The sequence below is a fragment of the Diprion similis genome, chromosome 3 (assembly GCF_021155765.1).
Source record: "Diprion similis isolate iyDipSimi1 chromosome 3, iyDipSimi1.1, whole genome shotgun sequence".
Taxonomy (NCBI): Eukaryota; Metazoa; Arthropoda; class Insecta; order Hymenoptera; family Diprionidae; genus Diprion; species Diprion similis.
In genome coordinates, this window is record NC_060107.1 from 5797282 (window position 1) to 5813812 (window position 16531).

At 35.7% G+C, this 16531-nt stretch overlaps 5 protein-coding genes across 11 annotated transcripts; 3 read left to right on the plus strand and 2 right to left on the minus strand.

Annotated features, from left to right (window-relative positions):
- Positions 1 to 636: 636 nt before the first annotated feature.
- On the plus strand, positions 637 to 4090 carry LOC124404758 (the record flags this gene model as incomplete). Its single annotated transcript, XM_046879126.1, has 6 exons — positions 637 to 721; positions 1136 to 1430; positions 1925 to 2567; positions 2771 to 3046; positions 3222 to 3975; positions 4067 to 4090. Coding segments are annotated over 5 exons (1992 nt in total), but the record flags the coding sequence as incomplete, so codon positions are not given.
- A 226-nt stretch (positions 4091 to 4316) lies between these two features.
- LOC124404747 (protein CLEC16A homolog) lies at positions 4317 to 10542 on the minus strand. 7 transcript variants are annotated; one of them, XM_046879083.1, is made up of 15 exons: positions 9998 to 10540; positions 9777 to 9926; positions 9379 to 9507; positions 9176 to 9309; positions 8921 to 9078; positions 8460 to 8722; positions 8127 to 8319; positions 7359 to 7997; positions 7157 to 7280; positions 6919 to 7073; positions 6645 to 6806; positions 6361 to 6499; positions 5825 to 6128; positions 5534 to 5664; positions 4319 to 5384 (listed from the first exon to the last, which is right to left on the minus strand). In XM_046879083.1, exons 2-15 carry the CDS (start codon positions 9848 to 9850, stop codon positions 4930 to 4932), a joined length of 3060 nt encoding a protein of 1019 aa, XP_046735039.1. In that variant the 5' UTR covers positions 9851 to 9926; positions 9998 to 10540; the 3' UTR covers positions 4319 to 4929. The 7 variants fall into 7 exon arrangements, with proteins under 7 accessions (XP_046735044.1, XP_046735039.1, XP_046735043.1 ...); XM_046879087.1 differs by having other exon boundaries at positions 7359 to 7546; positions 7640 to 7997; positions 9777 to 10540; XM_046879088.1 differs by having other exon boundaries at positions 4317 to 5384; positions 5825 to 6026; positions 9777 to 10541.
- Positions 10543 to 10570: 28 nt separating this feature from the next.
- Positions 10571 to 12362, plus strand: LOC124404762 (tRNA (cytosine(38)-C(5))-methyltransferase). The gene is made up of 2 exons (XM_046879134.1): positions 10571 to 10634; positions 11329 to 12362. The coding sequence occupies exons 1-2, from the start codon at positions 10580 to 10582 to the stop codon at positions 12300 to 12302; spliced, it is 1029 nt and encodes a 342-aa protein (XP_046735090.1). The 5' UTR covers positions 10571 to 10579; the 3' UTR covers positions 12303 to 12362.
- A 116-nt stretch (positions 12363 to 12478) lies between these two features.
- On the minus strand, positions 12479 to 14043 carry LOC124404767 (transcription factor MafK-like). Its single transcript, XM_046879141.1, has 2 exons — positions 13870 to 14043; positions 12479 to 13248 (listed from the first exon to the last, which is right to left on the minus strand). The coding sequence occupies exons 1-2, from the start codon at positions 13900 to 13902 to the stop codon at positions 12883 to 12885; spliced, it is 399 nt and encodes a 132-aa protein (XP_046735097.1). The 5' UTR covers positions 13903 to 14043; the 3' UTR covers positions 12479 to 12882.
- A 118-nt stretch (positions 14044 to 14161) lies between these two features.
- On the plus strand, positions 14162 to 16065 carry LOC124404765 (NADH dehydrogenase [ubiquinone] iron-sulfur protein 3, mitochondrial). Its single transcript, XM_046879137.1, has 5 exons — positions 14162 to 14372; positions 14441 to 14524; positions 14749 to 14996; positions 15175 to 15420; positions 15550 to 16065. The coding sequence occupies exons 1-5, from the start codon at positions 14306 to 14308 to the stop codon at positions 15703 to 15705; spliced, it is 801 nt and encodes a 266-aa protein (XP_046735093.1). The 5' UTR covers positions 14162 to 14305; the 3' UTR covers positions 15706 to 16065.
- The last annotated feature ends 466 nt before the right edge of the window (positions 16066 to 16531 follow it).

The following is a 16531-nucleotide window of genomic DNA, read 5'->3' on the forward strand; positions in this document are numbered from 1 at the left end:
CCGTGTACGGAAAGTGTCGGTAAAGTAGAGCGTTATGAAGTGTATATATCGTCAGACAACGTCTCTACTCAGTGCCTCTACCCATCCTCTACCTACCATAGATCGAACTGAACTGAAATCGAATGCGTTCCGAAATTACCTGGCAGCGCTGAAAGCTCGGCAGAGCCTCGGTGCTGCTTACATGAAGCATGAAGCTAGCTGCAGCCAAAATTTCGGTAAATAATAGTTCTTATTCTTACCGACGGCAACGCTGACGTAGATTGTTCTCGGATTTATAATTTAAAGTGATGTAAGATCCGACCCCCCGACTATAATTCTATCCATTTCTATTTTATAACCCAACCAACGACGCCTAACTTCAGTACGAGAACCTTGCCTACGAGAAATAGTGTTGAGTAACGCGACGTAGCGGCGAAAATCAGAGTTACTATTTTCTCGATCTTTGGCATCACGTGTGGCGCCGAGTTCGGCCTCCTTCACTTTATCCTCCATAGATGCCACCTTCATTTGAATAAGCTCGATGGTTAACAGTGGTGAATCGGAATCATGTGGGAATCCCTGTCCTGTCTCGTTTTTCGTGCAGGCGTGGTGCATCCGTCCATGATGCATACGACGGTTACGTTGATCTGACTGGGTCGAATGGAACATTATTTAGCTCCAGTGTTACAACAATTCCAGAAGCTTGGAATCACGAGTGCTATAGCTGTGAGTGAAGAAACAGGTATTTAATCAACATTTTTATTTATATTTAAGCGGCTCGGCGTTCAACAGTAGGCATTAGCTTTGTTTAGTCCCTGCACATTCATAACCACATACCGCGAGGATCACACGTTTTCAAATCAAACTGAGACTGGTTTTTCTTCAAGATCCAATGTACCAAAGTGACAATGAGTTTTATTTTTCAGTGGAAAAAGTCGTCCGCCGAAATTTTAACAATATTTCCTAACCTTGTTTTTAAACGTTGTACGATAATGATCAAGAACGTGGCTATTTTGTTCACATATTGCAGTCTAAAGTAACGAAATTTGGCAGAATAATTGTTATATTGATGTTTGAATAAAATCAACGTTCACCATATTCGTCAAGAAGACTCAGAATTATTAATAATGCTATCATTACTTTTTAAAGTGTGTACTAATTTCCTTTGCACCTCAGGAAAGTTTGGAAATCGATACGAATAGTCAATCCAGAATGGAACTCAGCTGTCCGTTCACTTGGGACATGGAGGATATTGTTAAAAATCGAATTAAATTGATGGACGAAAAAGAAAATCGGTTGGAAGCTGTTACTGATGTACAAGAAGATTTTCCAGAATTTTTAGTAATATATCATCTTTTACTAGCGTACGAAAATACATTAAGTGATGAGCTGTCGGCTGCCGCCCAGTGCATCGTGGATGCTGAAAAGTGTTTGACTGATATCAAAGAAAAGTTAGTAACCAAATTTCCGTTTATATGTACAATCTAATACCACTAACATAAGTTTATATGTTGTGGCTCATTGCACTTCAAAGTGCATCGACGTGAATCGCTTCAGATATTCGAAATGTTTGACTCGTCTATGGATTTTTTAAAACAGTTTACCATAACTGGTTATAAAACTAGTCATCTACCAATATAAATAATATGAGGATAAACTTAGTAACGTTAACGTAATGAAACATTAGGTGAAAAAATCATAAATGCGCAATTTTAAAATAACTTTCAGGGAGTTGGCTTTTCAAAATAAGAGTACCTATGTTTTGTTTATCATGATTTGCTAAATTTCATACATTACCAAAGGTACGAAGTAACGATTTTTCCCAAACATGCATCACTACAGTAACGTTCCTAACTTCATGCTCATTAAATAATGCATTATTGCATCAATGACACTATAGTGTGTATGCTTAATTTCATCCTGAAATTTTCTCTTACAATACCAGGAAAACACTTGTAAATGTGGAAAACGTTTTGCAACATATTTTAATTGGAACGAAATACAATGTACTCAAGAAGCTGGGACAGTTGACAGAGGCGAGTGACCTTTTGAAAGGGGTTTGTCATATGGATGGCATGAATAACACGGAATTGGCTATGTTGAATGGATGCACATGTTTAGCCTGGTCACTGTATCATGCAACCGACAATTTAAAAGCGATAACATATGCGCAAAAAGCTATTGAATACGAGAGTGACAATGGCAAATGGTATTTTTTGTTGGGAAAAAATTACAGAAGATTGAGAAGGAGGGATAATTCTTTAGCTGACCGGCCAAGTCAACAAGAAGTAGAAGCTTTCAAGACAGCTTACAGATATTCAAAAAGAGTTTTGTTTGGTGTATCTTTGGCTCAAATGTATCGAGAGTCTGGAAACTATAGTGAAGCTGATAAGATTTATGAGCAAGTATATGCTCTTAAACCGAATTGTTGCAAAGTGCAACTGCAATTGGCCCTTGGATTTATACGAACAAAGAAATGTCAATTGGCAAAAAATTGTTTGGATTTTGTAACTGGAAAGATGCCTCATTCCCTGATATATGCACACTACATGGGTATATATGAGGAAAAGTGCAACCGAAATTTTGAAGTAATGAGTTATAAATTATGTCCAGTGAATGGCAATCTGTCCCCATTTGTTTTATTAATATTTCTGATGGGTGTTTCCCCGCATTGATTTAAATCATAGTATCATTACAAATTATTAAAAATATAACATATAAAATATTACTCTTCATAGATACGTGAAAACCAGAAGACTCAACATTTAATAATTCTTGGTTGAATTTTCAGGCTGCTCTGCCATATTACTCAGCAGCAATACAGGGGGCAAATTTTGCGGCAGAATGCCATTACATGAAATGTAAGAAAATCGTTGAAGGTGTTTGGGATCCACTACCGTACATGTTGGAATTGTTGAATAAGTACGCGAAAGACTCCGATCAAACAAAACACCAGATAAACATTATAATTGGATCGTATTATCTCTTTGAGATGCAGGATGTTGTGAATGCATGTCAATATATTGCCAATGCTATAAAAATTAAACCAAATGCTAAGATACTAAGGGTATGTAATTAATGTACATACATACATTATTAGTGAATTTCAAATATGGACATATTATATAAATCATGTGAAAATGTGCACATTTAATATTAGTTATGTATTTCCTAGAAATTGAAACAAAATCACATGAATATTTGAAATATTTGGGTCAGAATTTTGATTTTTCGCATTTCAGGAGCATTTTGATCTATTCCGTGGATACAGAGTGAATATATACCAGGCATTGGCAAAAGAAATTACTTTCATAAAACAAACCAAGTCGATAATTTTCAGCGACGAGGAAATGGTAATATTGGAAGATACGTTGCGCCTCTGTAATAGGAACTGTAAAAATTTACCTTCAATCTGTACATCTGAAGTATGCACATCTAGTAAACCATCGTCAAAGAGCTTCCACGATTATCATCGAGGTTCTGTGAATACAAAAGGGAATAGCAGTAGTGAAAGAGGTTGTACACTGAATCGAGGCTCTGCACCCAATCATATTCCGAGAAGTATTTTTAGTACCAAAAATCTCGCCCAAGGATCTCATCGAGGTTCTGTGACTGTGGAAGGGATTACCCGAAGTGGAAGAGGTCGTGCATCAAATCGAGGCTCTGCATCAAATCATATTCCGAGAAGTACTGATAATATCCATGCCCAAGGATCCTGGAGAACAAGCCGTGAGTTGCAGAGTAACCGAGGCAGCCGTACAGAATCGCATTCGGTGAGTGCATCCAGAAATACAGGAGGGTCCAGAGTCACAAATCGTGGACAAGATATGCAAAAAATGAGATCTACAAGTCACAACATCTCATTGTCAGACGATGACGGTGAAGCGATGGCATCATGTTCCCTTGTGAGAACCGTTAAAAAACTAGATATTTGAAAGTGAGTTTATCTCACGGTAATCACTTGGAACATTTTGATTGAAATCATTATGTAAACCAATATTATTAACGATCATTTTATCACTGATCTTTGCAGTTGAACGTAATTGTTAATCCTACTAATTCCTGTTAGTATGACAGAATTTTAGTTTTATTACTCCTTGTGTGAAAATATTTCGTGTGTATAAAATATCGTGCTCAGCAAAGATCTGAATCTGAAAAAGTTTCATATTGTTGAATATTATATTTTGTTTGTAATATCTATTGTTACAGAAGTGTGTTCATTTTTTAAGATGAATATGCAGCTGTATCGTTAATGGTCATATATTATCCTATGAAGTTTTTTATTGATTAAGAGAAAAAAAAATAAAAAATTTATCTCAACAGTCAACAAATATGTTATACTGAATTCATCTTTTTAATACAAGTTTAGAATGAATGCTAAATCGAAGCTTCAGGTAATAAACAATTAGTAAATTTTATATACACATTTTAATTACATACGTAGTCAGTAACTTATTATTAGACAACAATGTGCCACCATTCTTTTTTACAAAGCTAAAAAGCAATGATCGAGTTTCGTTATCATACAAAATGATACACTATCACATACCCGTAAACATTCACAATAAATTGCCATATTTCAATTCACATATCGCCACCATGATTCTATTGAATTACAAGTCAGTGTAGTTTAATGCGTTATATTGATCGATGTAGAATATTTTACAATGTAGGGGATTCAAGTAAAGTACTTTTCAGCAAATGCAACGGTTTTTTTTCCCCCCAACAAAATTATTGAAGAAGACTTTTCTAACAATTCATATTTTGAGCATTGATATGTAGGGGCGTGTCGGTAACATGAGCTTGACTAATAACAAACGAACGTCTTGAATCTGTGTAATGTTACATTGATTACAGCCGAGATTCCTATGAAGCCCGAACCTTGAAATAATCCATTATGATTTCTCTTGAATTTGATAAATTCCCATGTTTTTACATGGTAGATCGAGATCAAACAGTTTCCACCTGACCCTTTCTACGTGTTTTTGGCTCTTCTTGATTTTGAGGTGACGTGAACGAGGTTTCTTCAGATTTTTTTAATACCGGAGATGTGTCAGATAGAGGAGTTGTACTAGTAATTGCAACATCTATTCTCTCCTGAATTGCTATGGGGAGGCAAGTGACATTTTTCCCTAAAGACGCTTTTCTACTGCGCATATCTTCAAGCGGAATCTCCTCGCTTCTTGGTCTTGGCAGTTTCGGCGAATGTTCGCGAGACTTGAGACCATTCTCGCGCATCTTGCCATTTGGGCTACTATCAGAAAGTTTACCATTCGCTGCAGATTGCCCAGCAACTGAACGTGATGAACTATCACGTCGCATTTGAGCTGCAAATCCTGGGACTTTATTTACTGTAAACATGGGCCTTGGATGGTCTTTTTGTTTTTGTCCTCTTCCTGTTGTACCTGCGGTAGATTGAACAAAGTCTTAATACACGTGCTACATACTCTCTTTTGTCAATCGGAAAACTACAAAATAAAATATCAGACGTAAGAGAAACAAAGAAGAGAATTAAAAATCCTATTACGAACTTTCTTAACAGACGGCAACTCACGTTCTTGTCGTACATTGAGCAATGTATAATTCGGAGGTGTGGGACAGTGCGGAATGCCAGTTGGAATATCTAGCAGTCTTGCTATCTGACTCATTTTCTTTTGTCTCGCCTTGATTCTTCCTTTTGTCAATCTGAAGTAATAGATCCACATTCAGTGATAAACAAGACATATAGCATTGGTTCGAAGGTACTAAATCAATCCTAGTGCAATGCTAATTTGTATACATATAAATTAGCCAATATTCCACATGATTTTTTTTTCCAAGTCGATTATTAAAATTTCATAATCACCTCTGTTTAGCTGCCATACATCTTATGTGATCATCGAGAATACATTTTGCCGAAAGTAAGGGTACCCTATTGGTAGCACTGCTGCTTAAAGGTCGGTGAATTGTCAAATGGAGGCATCTGGAATCATCTTTATCTCCTGTAACTTCTATGTCTTGTAGTAGGCCGACTAATTTCGCTACTCCCCATCCTAACTTCCTCGTGTCTGGTTCGACAAGAATTATTTGAATTAAGTCCATAACTAAGAACCGTCGAATTTTTTGCCCATCTTTCCCAACAATGGTGCAGGAAATGAGATCCGTATTGTCTGTAAAATTATTTAGAAAAGGGAGGAATTAACAAAGATGCCGAATACAAAGGGTGTAGTTTACATTCTGTGTCACATATTTCGATGTCACTTTCTAAATTGTACGTACATTTTTGTTATAGTTCATCAAATTTAATATTTACGGGATTTTATAAGAAAATTTTGTACCCAAAAGAAATCAACATCGTACGCGACAATTTTGAGTTGTAAAGAAAAAGAAAATGACTTGTACTTAGATCAAGGACGTTGTTAACCTGGACGCAGGTTGCCAAATTTGTTAAGGGTAGATGCGTCTCTGGTTGTCCATTAAGTGTTAATGACAATTCCCTGATCAAAAAGAATATCCTTATTGCTCTTCTTGCTCTTTCCACCTAAAGCGATCAAATTTATAAATTAATTGCATGAATCATTAAATTGCTATTTTGTTCAATAGTTAAGAAATAACGAACTCATAGGTACACAAGTGTCAATTATGCGATTAAGTGTGCCCAAAATTGATTTTAAATAGAAGTGTACCTCGCCACATGGTAGTCGTTTGCTGAATTCAATGCCGGTCATCGGAGTTCCAGTGGGTGGAAGCAATATGTTGCTATCCATCATCAACCACTCAACATTCAAAGGCCTTTTTTGTAACTCGCTATACTCATCTTCAAACATATCTAAAAATATGTCTTCGCTCTACAAGAACCAAGCATCTAATACAGTTAAGTGTTTAATTGTGCGATATAGATATTAGGACTTATTTTAATTATTAACAAATGCTCCGAAACTCAATGAAGAAATTTCATACCTTATAAAAATTCCTAAGCAATGAAGTACTTTGTTCTTTAGCAGATTCAATGGCTGCTAAATGATAATCTTGCAGCAAACTCTGACCATCTGACATGACCAATTGTAGAAGTAGCTTGATAGTTAAATCCAGTGTGACTAATCGTACCTTAGTGTCTGAAAAAAATTTCACTTTCTACTAATACCCTGCAACAACACTCTAGTGCCATATCCTAATAGAGATACAAATTTAAACTAACTTGTTTGACAACTCAACGTGATTATCTGAATCAGTCTATCTACAAGAATTTCATTGTACCAATTTTTCGTAAATGTTTTCTGTGACGGGGATAATACCCAGTCCAACATTTCAGGCTTGATACCCTGAAATCGAAATTTTGTTTTGAGATTAATTTTTCTACTAGAATCATTTCTGAAAGGATTTATAATGCCTAGTCATACCTGATTATTAGCTAAAGCATACAGTAAACATAATGAAAACAACGCTGCATAGTCGTTTTCCGTACAGCTTAATGCATTTAATATAGATTCCAAAAATGGTTTATTGGCCAAGGGTTCCTGTACATCACTCGACGATTGCTGAGGTGTTAATGGACTTTCGAGAGCCAGCCGCTGTTCCTTCTCTTCATCTGTCACATTAAGGTTCTTTATTTTATTCAGTGTATCGTTTGAAGTGTCAATATTTAGAACTTCAGGTCGTGGCAAAGTTTTTGACATATTACTGGAAGTACTTGGTTCAACTGAAGGTGGATTCTCAGTCAGTTCACATTCTGTGGTTTTCTCAATTGTATCTGCAGCAGTAAACTGAATCTCCGACACGATCCCGTCGCTCTGTGTTTCGTTCAAACTTTCGAGCGACTTTTTCAGGCTTTCCTGCGGCTGTACAAATGCTATTTTCTCAACCGCGGACACATTTGTATAATCCTCCAGTAATTGACTTGCACCATTTTCGATTATATTTAAATTAGACTTCAATATTATAGCAGCCAAAGTGTGAACAAGTGGTCCGTGCGATATAATCAAAAATACTTGTGAAAGTAGAAACAGGGATACAACGGCACTGACATGTTTCTTCTTCTCCTGAAAATTAATGAAAAGAAGTTAACAGAATTCATCATGATCATTGGGTCTTATAAGTTTTCATCTTATAAGTTGTTATTAATTAGTTACTTTCGATTTTATTATTATCTATACTCAGTGACAACTTACCTTAGTTTGAAAAAATTGTGACTTATGCCTGGTTAACGAATAAACGTACAAAGGCACCAATAATTTGTGAAGCAAGTGTTCGGTAAGAACTTGATTTAAATCTGGTATATCCAGGCAAAGAATGTCGTTCAAGTAATGCAGATGATCGAGATGTTCAGCTACTAAATCCGAGAGCCTATTCTGACTCTGGTGACTAAAATGTATATTAACTATCAAAAATATAGTAGATTTTGTAGACTTAATAACTAATCAAATTTGTTATTAATGGGAAAAAATATTTCATGGGATATTTCGTTAGTAATGCATGTTTAACTATAAATATGAAGAGCTTACTCGGCATCGTTTCTAACACAAGTGTCTAGTTCAATGATGTGATTTCCAATAAACCAAACAAGATTACTAAAATATGGAGCTGCCGTCCTGTCTCTGATGAATGTCAGCATTGAAGCATCTTCAACACGATACACATTTAGCGTCAAAGTGCGCACTGCAATGCGCACCATGCCCTCAGTGTGATTGAAGAATTTGATAGCTTCGGTGTATAGTGGGAAGTCGTTCGTATGCTGAAATTTAGATGTCAAGTTATATGAAAGAATCCATAAACGAAATCTGGATAGTGAGAAAGTGTAGTGCATTTTAAAAATTGTTGACGAGTATTGCATTAATCCATAAGGTAATTAAGAAAAAATAGATTGTAGCATCCGCAACTAAGTAATATTGTTATCTCTATTGTTGTTGAAAAATCATGAAATGACATAAAATTAAGGAAATAAAATATGCAGTGTTCTGTGTACCTCGTTTACCTCGTTATAGAAGAAGTGAATAGTATGGACGTTCAGTTTAAGGCTCAAAGTTTTGAGAAAGCTTATGTAGTAAGCCATGACTTCTTCGTCACTGAAGTCAAATTTGTGAACAATTATACTATTTACATGGTTGTTGCTCAATAAGTAATCTGAAATGATAATCGAACAAATTGATAGTAAACAGACTTCTAACGAGTATACAAGTTTTATACATCCTCGAATATATGGTTAAAAAAAGTAACTTACACAAAGATGTTTCGTTGCGAATATTCTCAAACAAGATATTGAGCGTTTGGAGGAGTTGAACACATACGTAGCTACCGCATTTCTGTTTCATTATCCGAAGAAAGAATGAAAGCATATTTTTCTCCAGGAAAAAACTGAAATCACATTAAATGAACAAAATGGAATACCTTTCCAACGCAAGAAATACAGTTTTCGTAACATACTCGAACACACTGCTGTCATTTTGATCGCCCCAGATCAAAATTTCAGCTATCGAACGCAAGGTCTCAACTAGTAGGCCTCTGTTATTCTCGGAGACAGTATGATTCTTAGATAAGACGTTGTAAAGGTATCTGAAAAGTGATAAATCAACACTAATATCATTTCTCTTGACATAAATAAACCAACCATTTTAAAAATAATTTTAATGTGAAACCATTATATAACTACAACTGACAAGCTGGTATTCTATGTATACTTTTAAGAAATTTCAGTTTGCGTAGGCGACATAGAGATTTTGGTAACGATCTGACGATTTGCTGTCTGGTACAATAAAAAAATTATGACGCTTCGTCAATTGTCAGTTAAATGCAAAAGGATCCGGTTCATACAGCGGACTTACTTTAGATGTTCCAGAGAATGTGGATTTTTGGGTTTCCAAAGGCCCCCGCCAAACCAGCTACGACTTCGAAACATTGCCTCTCGTTGAAGAATCCAATTTCAGGGTGTGTCTTCTCATTTACACAAATCACATCACAGTGTTTAAGAATGCCTGATTATCGGGTGGCACATTTTCCTGATTTTATTTCCCGTATAACGATACAATTTGTAATTTTCTACTACTTGTGACGAATTCTCGAAGGTTATAATCACATCATATAACTAAGGTTAGAAATTGGCTATTTAACACTACGAATTCGTCGTCGCGCCTCACCGGCCTACATTTCGATAAATTTTAATTCTCATTACTAAAGACTGTAATTATTTATTCGTAGAACGCGTTACACGTGGAATGATTTAGGTAAATAAAAATGTTCAAGCACCGAGTTACTAAGTATTTGTCGTCTGCGATCATGGGACTGACGTATGAACGTATGACATCTTAGTGAAGGTTGTTTTCTTATTTTTCCTTAAATGGGTAACAGTATCTTATATAGAAGAGGGCAGCCGCAATTATCGACGTATATAATCGGATACCGTATCTTTGCCTTATCGAAAAGTCGACCTTAATGTAAATAGAATTCTTAAAAAATATACTATCAAACTTTATTCACCGACCGAATTCGTCCACACGCAGCGAAGTAAAGTGTAAACTGCCCATCTGCCATTGTTGTTTTGACAACCACGAACTACCGCACGTTTCGCTGCTGTTAATAAAATCTATCGCACGAACGAATGGTGTCTTTTTGACCCTGTGGAAAGGATATGAAGGTCTTAGAATTATACAGCGGAATCGGGGGGATGCATTTCGCTCTGCGAGGTAATTTTTTCAACTAGATATCTATCTATTATGCATACGAACGCATGTGATCTGTTGCGCGTAGCCAAACTACTCCACTCATATTTACGATCATTTCCAAATACATTGACCTTTTTGTGTCAATGCGTTTACGTTTGCTATCTCTATCGAATCTCGATGTCGATTGCCAAGATTTTTCGAAGTCCGCTTATTTAATCTAATTTTCCGACGCGCAAATGGTTTCAACTCAACCAAAAGCTTCTTTTTAGATATTGCAGAAACTAGCGTCACTTTGTTCAAATCGAATCAATTTGTAACAGTATTGAAATTTGAGGTTACAAAATGCACGTGTAACGTGTTTACGAAACAAATGACTCAATGAATTCATGAATGCGATGAAAACAAGTATGATGTATTTCCAATATAGCAATTGATACCTGATTCAGTTTTTCGAAGTCCGTAAATAAACCTAAAATAATCTTCATAAATTTATATTCTACAGTATCACTAAAAATTTGAATTTTTCATCGCATTTCATTGGTGGAGTGTTTATATAACTGATCCAATTTCACTATTTATCTTCAAATTCTGCAATTCCACTGGCAACGAAGGATCCATTTTAAAAAAACAAAAGAAACACATCTCTGTTCACAAATTGTTACAACGGAAATTTCAGTTTCAAAATGACTATAACAACATTAGTTTTCCTTTTCAGAAAGTGGTATCCAGTACAAAGTCCTTACTTCGATTGATATAAATACAGCAGCGAACGAAGTCTACCGCGACAACTTTCCCGATACTGTAAATTTGGGCCGCAATATACAATCGTTTGACATAGAACAGATAAGAAAGCTATCTGTAGATACCATTCTTATGAGCCCCCCTTGTCAACCATTCACCAGAGTTGGTCTAAAAAAGGATATATTGGACAACAGAACGGATTCTTTTTTACATGTTTTAGAGTTAATTCCGCAAATCGCAACGCTGAATTATGTTTTAGTCGAGAATGTAAAAGGTTTTGAAACCTCGCAAGCCAGGGATAAATTAGTAGAATGTATCGTTAACTCTGGATTCAATTACAAAGAATTTTTATTGAGTCCGTGTCAATTTGGAATACCCAACACGCGGCACAGATACTATATGATAGCGAAGAGGAAAGAATTCCGTTTTTTCTTCACTGATCCATCTTTGACAAAATTTTATCCCGAGGAAATATTAGAAGATAATAAAGGTGCTAAGAGAATTGTAAATATTTTAGAAGATAACATTGACGAGAACAATTATCTTATTTCTACAAAAATATTAGCAAAACATGCTGGAGTTCTTGACATTCGTACAGCAGCATCGACTAAATCTTGTTGTTTCACAAAAGCTTACGGTCGCTATGCGGAAGGTACCGGATCTGTTTTTTGCCCAATGTCTGAGGAGCTAGTCTCAGAGAAGTTCTTAGAATCTAAAATGTACGGAGACGATGTCAAAAAGAAAGCAGAAGTACTGAGTAGTTTGAAATTGCGTTACTTTACACCCCGTGAGGTTGCTAGATTAATGTGCTTTCCGGAAGATTTTCACTTTCCAAAGACTACAACGACAAAACAGAAGTACAGACTACTGGGAAACTCAATAAACGTCTTTGTAGTTTGCCAATTAATAAAATTATTGAAATATGGTGACGCTGACGCGTTGTCTTGAGATACCATTAGAATAATATTTCCGTGATCTTATGTAAATAAAAACATGCATTTTATCAAATTATGTTCTTTTGATTACATTATTTACTTTTAGATTGCCTCGAAATTTTTTTCGTTTTAGTGATACCTTGTCAATATGGGTGGGTAATTATTGAGCAAAAAGACAGAATAACTTTCACGTAATATGGCACGGAATGCAACTAGTTTAATAGTTTTATTTACAAGGAAAAGTTCTTTCAATGAATACTTTAACTAAGCGCCTTTACTGACCTTCATTTATAACTTCAGAAATGGCAAATAATTTGAATAACTTTTCGACGGGAAGCCTGGTAAATAAATCGTTTTTTAAATTCGTGAGTGATCATGATGATTCTGTGTTGAGTTTTAAAATCAATACTAGCTTTAAACTAAACTAAAATTGAGTAAAAGGCTTGTAATTATATTTGCTAGATTATATTTATTCAGTATAACTTGGTTGATTCAAGTGTTTGCTATTTATTTCTTTATTTCTTTTTTTTTACTCGGAAAACTATAGCAAAGAAAATTTTCAGTTTGGGTGGAAATATGAAATTGGGAATATTCTACATTGTTTCCAACTCTGCAGGAATGTGGATCTTTCTACCTAAGGCAAACTTCTTTAGAGCTTCGTATTTGCTGTGCCATGATTCTATTTCCTCTCTCATAGAGTTATTGTCATCCTGCATGTCCTCCATATCTCTATACTCTTGGGTTTTTTCAGTTTCAAGCTCGTCCTTCTGTTCGATACGTTTTATACGACAGCTTGCTGCATAGCCACGATTCTTCAGTGTTCTCCTGCGCTGCTTCATTCGAACTATCTCATCCCTTGTCAACCCGCGAAGTTTCAGTTGGCGATTCAAGTCACGAACTGTAATCGTCACCAGCTCATCATCGCTTATGTCTAAGCATGGTCCTGGTGACAGGGGATCCTGAATCACATAAATTTATTGTTACAAAAATATATTTAAATGCGATATTGAATACTGGACAAAGAATACATGACATTTTTCTAACACTCTGATTTTCTTAATACTTAGTGAAATCACTAGCAAAATTTCCTAGAGAACGACAATATCCAAATATTTTTACGGGTTTTAAAGAAAATTTGAGTATGCAAGATGCAATCAACAAAGTAATTGAAAACAATAAGTAAGTAAATATCTCTACAGAAGCCAAACAAGTGGTACATGATATAAGTATAACAGACAAGGCAGAGCAATGACAAGATAGGAATATTAACATAACTGATACCGCTGTGCAAACAACTAGTCTATGTATCATTGGAGCGAGGCAAAACTAAGACTCTGTATTTCTTAGGTTATGAACAAAGAAACGTGATAACATCATAGAATAATTACAGAAATTAAGAGAACTGTAATCACGAACTGTAAACGTCATTCGAATGGAATATAAAAATATTCCAATATTCGACGAGTAACACGCCTATCGCAATTACAGCACAAGGTGTGTACACTACAGTTCTATCAATGCGTGTGTAGGCGTTTGGAATTTACCAGAGAATTTTCATATCTTGAAATAAGACAACATACCATATCGATCATTCTTTTGCCTTCGGAAGGCATGATCAGCTTCGTTTCAGGAGTTAGAGAGTACAGTGAACGAGCTACTTTTTCCTAGCTGTCCGTTTTTCACAATATTATGCTTTGTCATCGTGAAAGACGACTCCCCAGCTTCGAAATTGTCGATTCGTTACACCCAAACAGCCAGTCATCGTGTGGCTTGAAGTTGGCCCGTGGTCGAAGTAAGTATCGCGATCGATTTTGAAATCTGTGATAACAGGGATCATAATTTACGAGCGCCGTGAAGATAGCCGCGCAGCTGATTTAGCAGACGGTTGCCCGTGCTGGCTGGCTGAAAAAAGGGACGTAGCAAATGTGCGGATTTGTTGTAATTGAAGAAAATTAATGGAGTGACCAGAATTCTGAATTGAGAACTGAAATAAACTGATAATCGCGTCACTTCAAAATGGCCACAATAATAATGAGAAATCTTCGGGCCATCACTAGCTTGGCGTCAGTGGCAGCTCCGAAACGTAAAAATTTTAACCTTATAATGAAGAATATCACGTACTGTTTTAAGTTACATAAACTTGAATTGCAGGTTGTATTTCGACCTTTCCTGCGCTAAGGAATCAAGCTCAGCCGCCAACTGCACCACCGGTTGAAAAAACAGAAGAAACACGTCGTAAGGTTTCATACATCAAGTCAAATTCTCACTATTTTTTATAACACTTATCCTAATGGGCTGTCGAATAATTGTGTCGTTAGCGAAGAGAGACTGCATAGTTAGTGCAATCAAGTTTGATGCAAATTTTGTGAATGCTAACAGGGCCCAAATGCATAGACATTTTCTGAGGAATGGATTTTTCGTGCATCGCAAATTTATATAAACAATAATTATTTTTCTAGCTACCATCCGCAAATTTGACCACATTGCTCGCAGTCAGTTACAAGACTTTGGTCGCTACGTTGCTGACTGCGTTCCTAAGTATGTGCAAAAGGTTCAGCTGACAGCAGGAGATGAACTGGAAGTCTTGATATCACCAGAAGGAGTTGTTCCAGTTTTAAGTTTCCTCAAGGATCATCAAAATGCTCAATTTCTGAACATCGTAGACATTACCGCAATTGATGTGCCAAGCAGAGAGAACAGATTCGAGGTACCATTTAACAATTGTTTATAAAAGTACAATGTGGCCATAAACCGGATAATTTTTATTTGAGCATTCGGAAGTGTTTAAAACATCTTTAATTATGTTGCTCTCAGTTTAATTGAAACTGTGTTTCCTGTATCACACTTTTATTAATGTATGTTCCACAATAATTACTTATCTACAGCTCATATACAATCTTCTCTCGCTGCGCTACAACGCCAGAATTCGAGTCAAGACGTACACGGATGAACTGTCGCCAGTTGACTCAGCCTGCGAAGTGTTCAAGGGTGCCAATTGGTATGAACGTGAGATATGGGATATGTTTGGTGTATTCTTTGCCAATCATCCTGATCTACGCAGAATTCTCACCGACTATGGTTTCGAGGGACATCCTCTTAGAAAGGATTTCCCATTGAGCGGATACGTCGAGGTATACACACAATTTTTTTATAGTAAAAACTCCATCGTTTCCTAATAGAGCTTTAAAGAAGCAATGGAAAACTTTACCGTTCTTTAACTGTATGCTTTCATAATTATTTATAACATGTCAATTATTCAGGTACGTTATGACGATGAAAAGAAGAGAGTGGTTGCAGAGCCACTTGAGATGACTCAAGAATTTCGAAGATTTGAATTGGCTGCACCATGGGAACAGTTTCCTAATTTCCGAGGTGCACCCCCCAGTTCTGAGGAGATACCAGTCGACAAGAAGTAAGCATATATTATTGCTCTGCTATAGTTAAAATAAACATGGATTGATTGTCACCAGATTGTATTAGTTGCTGTAGTTGTTTATTTACAAATCAAGTTCTCTAGTATTCTTCTGAAATCTGATTTGACCAAATAATGGCATACACTGGCATCGATGTATAACAACTGTACAATTTTATATTCAGAACTTTTTTTACAGAAGTTCATATTATCTTGAATCTGTTTCTGTAAAAATACGTGTATAATATATGTAATTGGTTTATAGTTCACTTGAGTCTAGAAATACTGAAACAATTATGTTGTGTTATTACATGCAAATGATTTAATTAAACCCATATCGTAAATAATTGAACAGCTAGAGAGAGAGAGAGAGAGCGAGAGAGAGAAAGCAAACCGTATGTGAAAGTATAATCGTTGGCAAATAAATGGTACATAATTGCTATAAATTTATTGTTAATTATTTATTTCATTCTCAATTCGTGTGTTTTCTCTACCCCAAATTTCTACACATAAATTAATTAAAATGTTAATGACTATCGAAGAGGCAAATTATGTTGAAGATGAAGCGTTTTCATTTTTGGTGATCTAAAACCAATAAACAACAATAGTCTAGGTTTGTTTGGGTTATTTAAAACCCACGCGGATTCTAGTGCCAACAAGACGCACTTAATTAATATACATTTATAAATAATACATTTCGTTTATGGCTTTCAGAAAAAAAAAAAAAATCCGAAATACTAATATTGTTACAATTATATACAATAAATTGTACTTTGTTGCTTGTTTATAATATTGGAACTTGTCATGACCTACAGTTTTTAGATTCAAAA